A 12117-nucleotide genomic window follows, 5' to 3' on the forward strand; every position below is an offset into this window, starting at 1 on the left:
TGGTTTTATAATACAGCTGTAGATATCAACTAAGCCATATGGATCTCAGTGGGTATTTTCAGTGCTCAGTCTGCAATTTTAAATTTTCCAAATGGAATATGTCGATTTGTAACATTGTTTTAAACAGACAGAACATCTGCTCAATGTATTTTATAGACCAAAAAGAAAGAAGTAATTTTAAATTATATATGGAATATGCATTTAAAAATACTAGAAGTTTTACAAAACAGATAACTGTTTGGTACAAACCAGGGATACAGAGGCATCTATAGCTGGTTCCAACACTGCGACAAATGCCATGTGCACAAGGATTCAGAGCACAGAAGTCGATAAGCTGAGCACACGTAGGTCCTGTAAATCCAGGACTACAACTGCAGGAGAAGGCAAGTCTGTCTGCATAGCAGGTTCCATTGTTCTGGCAGGGAGATGACGCACAAGGGTCTATTTTTTCTTCACACAAGGTTCCTAAAAACCCTAAAAGAAATAAATGGTTTTTATAAGTAAGCATTCTGCTATACATACAATTTTAAAAACCAAAGCAAGTTAAAAGTGATTGATATAGCTATATTTCTACTTTTTTACTGCTGTGAAATTATAAAATTACAGACTTCCTATATATATATTAAATGCTGATTTTACCCATTAACATGGTATGATAAAATACCATTTTATCCATTTATACCATTAACCCAGTATGATAAAATGCTTCAGGTAGAATCATACTATCATATGATTAAGGCAGTGAATTGCAAAAATATATGTTAAATCACACAGTGCTTATCCACTTTACAAAGTACATCTGGCTAGAAAAGCAGAAGAGATTTTCTGAAGATCAGGAACAGGCTAGACTGGAAAAAAAACCCAACAAACCAAAAAACAACAACAACAACAAAAAAAAAGCCAAAACTGATCCCTTTGTTTCATTACTGTTAAAGTGTATGTTAAGAATAACAACCTCTAAAACAGCACATGAATTCACTTGAGCTTCAATAATTTAGAAGAGTACCTTTTACCAAAATATCCTTCTCTTTAACAGGAGAGACAATGATTTATTGAAGCAAAAGCATATAAAAATTAGACCTAAGGAAAAGGATATTCTTGCAAAGGAGTATTTTTTTATCAGATGTAGAAAAGAATAATATTTGAACAAGCAACAGTATACTAACTATAGTTTGTATCTACACATACACATACGTCATATATATACATAGCAACATGATGTGTAGTTATTGTACCCAAAAGCTAGTCAGGAGAAGTATATTAAAATTCCAGAACTCTTCTAAATAAAAGAGAAAATTGTCCTTTCAATTCAATTCTAATTTATTTGTTTATAATTATTTGGTCAATTTGCACAGACCATCAGTTTTCAGGCTTAAAGTTTCCTGGAATGTCTTACATTGTAGAACAGTGTTTAACATTACAATACATTAATCACTGGGAATGAGAAATTAGGAGCAAATCAGGCCAGCCTCCACACAAGACACAGCAAGCTAGCTTGAACCAACACTCTATTAAAGTGTAAACCACAGTGTAAAAGGCAAAGGACAGACTACATTGCCACTGCTACCCAGAAGAGTGTAGCAACATTTCAGACACCAAAGAAAATAGGTAAATGCATTAAAAAGTACTCCAGGATTTAAAAAATATCTAATCAGAAACAGGGAAAAAATAAATTTAAACAATCCACACAAAAAAACCCAAAACAACCTCAAAGCAAAAAACCCACACACAGTTTGTCTGATGGAGAAAGAAAGGAGATGGAGGAGATGACTCTTCTAGAGCATCCTGCCAATGACTCAGAGCATGAAGACCATGACAGGTGACACTTTGGATCAACACTCAGTATTGAAATGTTATCCCTGATGAAACAAAGCAAATTTTTGGCCTTATGTGTATAGTTTTTGCATCTCTACAGACTCAAAGATGGATTAAAAGTAGTTGATGTATTAGAAGTGAACACCTATATTGTATAAAGCTTATGATGAATACCAAAAGTGGAACTGAATATCACATACTCAGTGTCCAGCTGGAGACCTGTAACGAGTGGTGTCCCTCAGGGATCGGTGTTGGGACTGGTCTTGTTTAACATCTTCATCACTGACATGGACAGTGGGATTGAGTGCGCCCTCAGCAAGTTTGCTGGTGACACCAAGCTGTGTGGTTCAGTTGATACGCTGGAGGGAAGGAATGCCATCCAGAGGGACCTTGACACGCTTGTGAGGTGGGCTGATGCCAACCTCATGAAGTTTAACCATGACAAGAGCAAGGTCCTACACCTGGGTCGAAGCAATCCCAGGCACAGCTACAGGCTGAGCAGAGAAGTGATTCAGCGCAGCCCTGCGGAGAAGGACTTGGGGGTGCTGGTCGATGAGAAAATGAACATGAGCTGGGTTCAGTGTGCACTTGCAGCCCAGAAAGCCAACCGTATCCTAGGCTGCATCAAAAGGAGTGTAACCAGCAGGTCGAAGGAGGTGATCCTGCCCCTTTATTCTGCTCTCGTGGGACCTCACTTGGAGTATTGTGTGCAGTTCTGGTGTCCTCAACGTAAAAAGGACATGGAGCTGTTGAAACAAGTCCAGAGGAGGGCCATGAGGATGGTCAGGGGACTGGAGCACCTCCCATATGAAGATAGGCTGAGAAAGTTGGGACTGTTCAGCCTGGAGAAGAGAAGACTGTGTGGAGACCTCATAGCAGCCTTTCAGTATCTGAAGGGGGCCTATAGGGATGCTGGGGAGGGACTCTTCACTAGGGACTGTAGTGATAGGACAGGGGGTAATGGGTAAAAGCTTAAACAAGGGAAGTTTAGATTGGGTATAAGGAGGAAATTCTTTCCTGTTAGGGTGGTGAGGCACTGGAATAGGTTGCCTAAGGAGGTTGTGAATGCTCCATCCCTGGCAGCGTTCAAGACCAGGTTGGATGAGGCCTTGGGTGATATGGTTTAGAGCGAGGTGTCCCTGCCGACGGCAGGGGGGTTGGAACTTGATGATCTTAAGGTCCTTTCCAACCCTAACTATTCTATGATTCTATGACTCTATGATTCAATACATAGTTCACGGCATCTCATTGTCTTTTACTGATTCCGTATATATTTTTGTTTCCACATTTCAAGCAAGGTAAAATTCACCAGGAAATAATTTGCAGTTAATTTTGATAGATGTGTTACTTTCAGGGCATTTTGATTTTTTTTCTTTATTTTCTAATTATTCATTATTCACATTCAAGTGAGTTGAATTTTGTTTAACTATAATTCTAGCACAGTAATCGTGGATAGCAAGTCAGGAGTTGACATTTCTGAAAACAAGCACATAAGAAATTCATTTACATTTTAAAGTGCAACAAAAAATACCCCAAACATTTACTAAGAAATTTGAACTGCATAGTTTGTTCTTTATTGATTAATTTGTTTTTGGCCAGAAAGATCTAGTAAACTGGGCATAATCTCTCAACTTGACGGACCTCCAAGACTTGAAGAGTGATGGAGGGCTCAGATAATAAGCCTAAAGACACTAATTTGCCAGCACACAACATAAAGAAAAAAGGAAGACCGGCAATTAATTTAAAATAGCCTGATGGCTTCCTCAAGGAGACACACTCCATGGCATCACAAAAGCTCAGTGAACTGCATCAGAAAGAGGGGGAAATGGATATTAAGCAAAGGTGAGTAACACACACAGTGTATTACAGGGATCTACTCAGAGAATTAACAAAACTAAGTAAAAGATAGAAAGGCCAGAACACCCTGTGAGCTTCAGACAAAACTAGGAGATTCTTGGGCACTGTTGGCAGCAGGATTTTAGAAGCATCCTCAAAATGTTAACTCCTGGGCAAATGACTGAAAAAGCCACATTTCCCTCATATGTTCATAAAACTTACACCAGAACTATGGAATGAAAAACAAAGAAAAAATAATCCAACTAAACAAACCCCCAAAAAAGAGTAATTAACAAACAAGAAAAAAACAAACCACAAAACACCACAAATAAACAACCCTCAAAGATTGAACCTTTAAGACTTTAGTGGTAACTCATTCAGCAACAGACCAGAAGGTCTGGCAAGGCACAGGCAAAGAACCATCAAGAGCTTTCTGCCCTCTCAATTGCTGTCTTATAGCTCAGATTGCATTATGGGCTTTATCAGGACCACCTGTACAGCAGTGCTGAGGAGGGAGAGCTTAAAAACAGATACTGTGGAATGTTATATTAGAGGTCCCTCTGTAGATGATAACTGCACAACCATCAGAAGCTGAAAAGAATGAAAACCCTAAAATCAAGAATCTAATCACAGTAACACTATGCTGGCATATGTAAAAAAAAAAGAAATCCTGGACAGATTAAAAGAAAACTCCAAGGACTTTAAACTATTACCAGGAAGAGATCAGCCAGCAAGTCCAGTGAAATCTCTGCACTAACTCTGAACCCAGATTAAAAAGGATCAAAGAGATCTGAGGTCACACAATCACATTAATGCTGTTTCACTACAACCTTTGCAATTATTTTTGCTACAAAGAGAAGCTTACTGGCAGATGGCTAATGTTTCAAGTGACAAAGCACTTCAAGAACACAGGCAGGTTTAAAATACACTAAAACATGTTGCCCTGATGCTATCTTTGACTGCACTGTGAAATGTGTTTAGTTGATTCCGGAAGTTTAAATCTTGTGTACGAGTTAAATATCCAAAAATACTCAAAGCAGCATCAATTCTAAATCTGAGTTGAAGATCTATTATTCTGGCATTTCTGAATGCACATTTAAATCCATATCAATAAAACTGTTGAAAACAAATAATGCAAATGATAAATTTGGAAACCAAATTCAGAGGTGTATTGATTGAAAACAATAAAATGCTAAATGAAAAAAATCCCAACCCTGCATCTACATCATTACTGGTGCAAGAGGGACATGACTGAAATATAAAGACTACTCGTGATTTGAAAGATCTGAATGCAAAGTTTACTAGAGGAATAACACAGGTGAAGAGGAAAGGCAATATTTGTGCTTACACAGTTCAGATCATTTGGCTAGTTGTCAAGAATAAAAGTATTAAATCAAGTGATATGCTTTATATATCGCTACAGACCTCCTGGGCAGTGATACAAAATTTTTCAGACATAGAAGACCTCTGGATAAAAGTCACTTTTCTCATCATGATGGGATTTTAATTACTTGGCTATTGAAAGCAAAAGAGCTATATATAAATCAAGGAAGTTAAACATTTTCTGAAGATACCATGCAACTGCTTTTTATACAGTCTAGAGCAACAAGCTTGCCTGATTGTTATGTTAAACCTAATACCAAGAATTACACAAACATGAAAAAAATAAGTTTGTGAATTGCTAGGGCTCAGGATTACAAAACTGTTAAATTTTAAATACAAAGAAATGCAAGCAATATATTATTTTCCCTATAGAAAATTGTTTTGTTAGGAAATACAAGATATTTGGTAGTATTTCACAAGAATTCTGTAAATAAGAAAAAAAATACTCATCATAAGGAAGCAAGAAATCATTAAAATGTAATTGTAAGATTTTGATTAAAATTCACAATAGTTAAGACTTTACAGGTAAAGATGAACAGAAGTTCAGACTGTTAAAGCATTAAGAAGTGTATTAAAAATAAGAGCAATTTGGGAAGATGCCAGGTAAAAACTTTACATTAGCAGAAAGTACCAGAAACTAAACAGCCATAACAAATTTTAATTAACAACAAAATGTTCTTCAGGTAAATTAAACTCTCTTATGGTAATATGAAGAATTCTGCATTCTCTAATGACCAGTAACCTTGGGAAACCTTCCATATGCAACATCTGTGTGACCTAGTTTCCTGAAATCAAGATTATAAATAGGTTTATTGTATGTAAACCTAAAGATGTTAGAATCACATCTGCAAGATATAATATAGAAAAAAGGCTCAACAAAGCTCAGAAAAAGTGAAGACCTTGAAACTTCAACTATTCTTAATCTAGGCAAATAACTTCTATTTCCCAATTAAAATTCATGGTGACAAATGTGCATTTTATAGCTGCTACTGCAAATCAGCACATATGAATCACAACTTAGCATCTTCTATAGCTGTCACCCTCGTTCAAACCACAGAAACCACAATAAGAACATTCATAACTTTGCCGCTTTACAGTATTTGCAGAAATACCTGCAGGTATTCAGGTTTTTTCAGTGTGTTGCCTAGCTGTAATTCAGTAATGTTACTGTCAATACAGTGGGACATTATACATGGAAGAAAATCGGAGGAGATATTTAAAAAGTGGCATAGAGTTTTATGGAATCATTCTGAATATAAATTTCAGACATCTGTGTTCAGGTCAACAGATGTTTACTACATATAGATATTTAAAATTTCTAGAAATTTCTTTGCATAATCATTTGAAGGTAATGCTTGCTAAACGTATGTGTATTATCATGAAACTTTAAAGATGATCAAAGATCCCTACCCCATTTTAAGTACAACATCCCAAACATCCTTTTCACAATAATAAAGACTCAAAATTTTTAACGAATTCTTCAGTCCTTAGTGTTTCTTAAGCATCTTCACTATAAATTTGATTATAAAATCCAATTTTCTCTTCAGTACGGGTGACTCAACAACATTAGATAGCAGTTTATTTCTTGACACATTTTGGACATTAAAATTGACAACGCATCCCACAGAAAACTGAATCTGCAAGCATAAAGAAATATTCCTTTCTAAAGGACTCCTAAAAGAGTAAAATTTTCTAAAGACAAATAAATGTTCATAGCCAATCTAGGCTGCTTTTTCTCAGATTTCACCTTCTGTAAGCTATCACATGCTTCTTTCATGAACACATCTCATTTGTAAAGGAAATGCACACTTTCATGATCATTCCTCATTGTCTCCATCTCATTCCCTTATATGCCGTCTTTTCCGTTTGTTAGATACTTTCCCCATCATCTCTTATAATGTTCTGTCTAACCACATTTTATCTCCAGGAGGGTGTTAATCTGGGAAGTTGGAAGCTAGTAACCAAAAAAAAAAAAAACAACACAAACAAAACAAAAACAACCAACCAAACAAAACCAACAACAACAAAAAAGGAGGAAGAGGACAATTAAAAGCAAGGGGCTTCCTTTAAAATCCGACTGAGGCAGCACTGAAATGGATTAGTATGACTGCCTCCAGGAAAAAGCAGCAGGTCATAGTAGTAGGTGACTACTCTGAAGGACACAGAGGCACCCATATGTCAGCCTGACCCAGTCCCAAGGGAGTTGTGTTGCCTACCAGGGGTTCAGATCAGGGATGTTGCAGAGAGGCTGCCTGGTCTAGTAAGCCCCAGTGACACCCACTCGTGGGTGCCAGTGACATAGCAGTAACCTGGTAATCATTAAGGGCTACAGAGCCCTGTGAGAGGTGGTTAGGGGCTCTAGAGCTCAGATGTTTTTTTCATCAATCCTCCAGGTCAAAGGGGAGGACCAAGTCCAGGAAGATCTGGCAGGTTAATAAATGCTTAGAACAGTGGTGCCATAGTCAGGGTCTGGTTATTTAGAGCATGCGACTAAATTTGGGAGGCCAGGTCTACTGGAGGCTGGTGGAGCCGTTTTAGGTAGGAGGTTTGCCAGACTGGTCAAGAAAGCTTTAAGCTAGATGTGTTGGGGGAGGGGGGCATCATTCCATCCCAACACACCCAGTCAGTTGCCAGCACCTATAATAAATGCTTGGAGCGATGCAGAGATATTTCAGGTGCTCCAGCCAATGACCCAGCTTCATTTGGAGCTCGGCTCAGATGCCTCTATACAAACACCCTCAGTATGGGGAATAAATAAAAGGAATTAGAAATGTGTGCATGTTTACTGAGATATGATATCATTGACGTCACGGAAACCTGGTGGATGGCTCCTATGACTGGAGTGTTGGAATGGAAGGTTACAGGCTCTTTAGAAAAGACAGGCCCAGCAGGTGGGGAGGGGGAGTAGCTATTTATGTTAGGGATAGGCTGGAGAGTATGGATCTCTGTCTGGGGACAGGTGAGCAGTTAACAGAGAGTCTGTGGGTCAGGGTTAAAGGGAAAACAGCGATGGGAGACATTACTGTGAGTATCTGTTACAAGCCACCTGATCAGGAGGACTCTAGATGAAGCGCAAGCAAGAGGGACTCTTCATTAGGGACTGTAGTGATAGGACAAGTGGTAATGGGTTAAAACTTAAAGAGGGGAGGTTTAGGTTAGATCTAAGGAAGAAGTTCTTTACTGTGAGGATAGTGAGGCACCGGAATGGGTTGCCCAGGGAAGTTGGGAATGCTCCATCCCTGGTGGTGTTCAAGGCCAGGCTGGACAGAGCCTTGGGTGACATGGTTTAGTGTGTGGTATCATTGCACATGGCAGAGGGGTTGGAACCTGATGATATTAAGGTCCTTTCCAACCCTAACTATTCTATGATTCTTTAATACAGAGATAGTCAAACAGGAGTAAAACCAGAAAAGAGAAGCACAAGCAAGTAACCGGGTTCTCCTGCAGTGGGAAAGCTGCTATCAAAAAGAACACTACATATCAAGCAGTGGCCCACCAGATAACATCTACATTACTCTCTTTGCAGAGAACAGCTCTGGAGGGAGATGAAGGGAAGGTTTTTCTCTCCTGTGCTCCAGGCCTCCCACATGGCACAGAGGAATGGCACAGGGCCTTTGGCACAGCCAGCTAGTGCACTTGCAGGAGCAGTATTGCTGCCCATGGCTATGTCAGGACCTATGGGCCAGGAGGAGCTGGCATCTTGCCCCACTCCCATTCACAGGCTAATTGCAGCTGGCATGAGCTTCCTGAGCATGAGCAGCCTCAACCCCCCACAGCTATCAAGGCATAAATGCCTTTTAGCAGTGCACTCAAGAGCTATGCTACAAGCACCGTGTCCCAGTCGAAGCACCTCAACACACCCGCAGCAGTGGATAGGCGAGGTGACCACCCAGGGACCTCAACCTACCAGTAGCCATGTCCCATGGTCAGCATATCAAATGGCTATAGGAGGGAAGTTGAGACACAACCAGCACATTCATTGATAGGTCATCAGGAGCAAGCAATTAAGGTATGGCACACACAGAAACAAATACAGCAGTTCTAAACCAACCAAAAATCCCAGTAGCTATTTTTCCAAGCATTTATTATTGGAAAGACCCTTTCCTGCAAAGGATTCTTAAAGATCCTTGAACAGATTTCCTAAGAAAAATGAAAATAAAATATTGACCAAGTCTAACATCTAATAATCTTCTCCTTTTTTGCTACTAGTCATAAGGCAAACAATTTTCAGAAGTCTTCCAAACGCAAGACCTGCACTGTTGTCAAAATGTCAGTGTCTGTGTTTCAACACAGCTGTTAAGTGGGTCATTCATTAAAGGATGACACTTCAGAAAAGCAAGGAATCAGCCTAAAGAAATTACAAATAATCTTCAAGCATATGTTACCAGAGCAGTTATCAAAGAATTGTACCCTTAGAGCATACACAAGGTGCTTGCAGAATAAAAACAACTTCCACAGATCAAGAACAGAAATATAATTAGTTCAAGGTTCTAATCTTAATTATAAATAACTAATAGAAGGCTTTATAATTGAGAGCTTTCACTCCTGATAATTTTTTTGTGAGCAATTTAGGCATCTGCCATTTCAGTCAGCAAACTGTTATGAAAGCACGCATTTTAGCATTATGATGTCCTCATTTCACACAGAGTGTTTACCAATGAGAATCACTGAAAGGCTTTCATGTAGAGAAATTAGAAGCCCAAGTAGAAAGGATAATTAATTAAAAATTTGGGTGATTGAAATCATTCCTTCAGTTTTGAATTACTGATCTTACACATATTTTAGCCAACTGATCCATATGCAGAACTATGCAAAGGGAGGCATCTTTTTCTCACACATTTACTGGAAAACATCAAAATCAGACCACATCCTGGGTCTCCTACGATTCACCTTTCTCACAGTGCTGGAGGCTGATTTCTACTTTAGAGGTGCCAGAGAATGAGAACATCTCTGTGCTACATATACACCAAAACATTAAGCTCCTAACATACTTTATATACTAATGACAATTATAGAGCAATTTCTCATCTTTTTTTCAACTGTGGCCTAAAGCACAATTTTACAAATATTTAAATATTCATAGGTGGAAATTTAGACTAAGCACACCCTGCAAAACACCAGTTCTTATGAGGTATGAGACAAGTCTTTGCTGTTTACCTTCCAGGCAATGACAACTGAATCCATTGATGTTGGATGAGCAGGTGCCTCCATTTTGGCATGGTTCCTGGACGCAATGATCGATCTCTGACTGGCACAGCTCTCCTGTATAACCTACAAAACAGCACAGAACATTCAGAAAATATAGCAAAAAATGAGGCTTTATCACTAAATGGTGATAAAGGTAGGTCATTCAAACAGACCATTAGTTTTCTCAGTGTAAAATTAACCAAAGTAAAAAATAGAATCCAGGTCAGTCTTTTAATTTCTTATAAAATGAGATTTTTTTAATTAAAACTTGTACTTCACTGAAGAAACATAAGTAAGTAGTAAAAATCTAGAGATTATATCAATTGTATTTTACCAGCAGCAATATTCTGACAGCAAAATATAATGGAGGTTGGTGCTGGGTCCTCATTAGCACCCATATAACAAAAAACAAACAAACAAGTCATTTTTGAATGGTTTTCAAACACATCTTAAACATAAAGTCAATAATCTTTATCAAGACTCTAAATAAGACTTGACATTATGAATTATTTGTGCATATGCTGAATGACTGTCATTTGCTCCTACTGCTGGGTTTCAAGCAGAGTGTTTATTTTAAGTGGGAACTGTGAAGAACTGATCAGCACAGTTGCAAACTCTTCCAAATAAGCTCTTTTAAGTTCACAAGCTACAGATTGTGTGTACTGTACTATTTGACCATAAGTTTGCTTTGTTCCATATGTCTGATGTCTCTAACATGTCCCAAAAAAATTAAAAAAACTTATACAATCCAAATGATTAAACACTCCAAACAATTTTCTTAACAAATGCTACACATTGCCCTTTTTAATTGTTATTTACCCCAGAGAAACTATCTTGGATGCATGAGTGAAGAAGAAACTACACACTACACACAGAGGCATTTTATTTCTTAAAAGGAACCCTACATAAAATCATAAATACCTTCCATAGAAGCATGTTTAACACAATGGCTAGTGGTAAAGAACAGTAAGCTATGACTAGGTGACGCTGTTAATACAATATATCACTATAAAGAGGTACCTGAGACAAAGACCCCAAAGTAAGACAGAGGACATGACTGAGCTTTGCTACAGGGGTGGGGGAGAATCTTATTTTGATTAACTATTTTAAGGCAATCAAAATTAACATTTAAGTGTCTTTCAGGCAGCCTAATACCTGTTCAATTCTACTGATGTCACCATAAAATAGCTCTCAACGTAGACTGTTATATTTGGAGTGGCTAAAGCACTACAACAGAAAAGGATTTATAAGAGCTTCTTGTATGTGTACTTTACCGCTTTTATATGCTACAGAGAGCTGAATTATGATCTTATTTTCTGCAATGAAAAACCTGGAAAAAGAAACTGTTGTATGTTGTATCTGGATTAATGCTCATAAAGCACCTAAACTAGAGAAAATTAGTGAGGTTGAAAATCAGAACTGTGCTCTCATGAGGTAGCTCCTCCGGACCAAATTGAGGCATTTGGAGGGATGTCAGCCTCACTCTGGGTAACTAGTGATTTTCTGTAATTGGTCTGAATTAACAAAAAATTTACTAAGATAGCAATGAAGTATTATAGAAGACTACATCAACTGATTTCTTTCATCTATAGTCTTCATAGTTTTTCAAGTTCTCACATTCGGCTGATTAATTTTATGTATCATAACACAGAATTGAATATGCTTAACTCATTTAAACATTTTTCTATCTTCAAACTGTTAGCAAGTTTGTGAAAGCTAAGAATTACCCTGGAATTCAATGCGTATCAAAAAGAATGTTGGCACAGAAAGGCAAAAATTATAGTGTTGCTCTGAAGCTTGCTACAAAAACCTGATCTCCTACAATTGTCATTATAGCTTGTGGGAAAACTCAGCAGAGATAATACTTTATGGCAACCTTATGAAAAGAAGTATGTC

At 38.0% G+C, this 12117-nt stretch overlaps 1 protein-coding gene across 1 annotated transcript in view; it reads right to left on the reverse strand.

Annotated features, from left to right (window-relative positions):
• DNER (delta/notch like EGF repeat containing) overlaps positions 1-12117 on the reverse strand; it is a 126693-nt gene that overhangs the window by 30055 nt on the left and 84521 nt on the right. The window contains exons 7-8 of the mRNA XM_061365243.1: positions 10192-10305; positions 250-474 (exon numbers count right to left, since the gene is read on the reverse strand). Coding sequence (XP_061221227.1) covers positions 250-474; positions 10192-10305 — 339 coding nt within the window. The remainder of the gene's footprint in view (positions 1-249; positions 475-10191; positions 10306-12117) is intronic.

This window comes from Neopsephotus bourkii, unplaced genomic scaffold (genome assembly GCF_033783945.1).
Source record: "Neopsephotus bourkii isolate Nb327-2 ecotype Australia unplaced genomic scaffold, CSIRO-AGI_Nbou_v1 NB_1279, whole genome shotgun sequence".
NCBI classification, from domain to species: Eukaryota; Metazoa; Chordata; class Aves; order Psittaciformes; family Psittacidae; genus Neopsephotus; species Neopsephotus bourkii.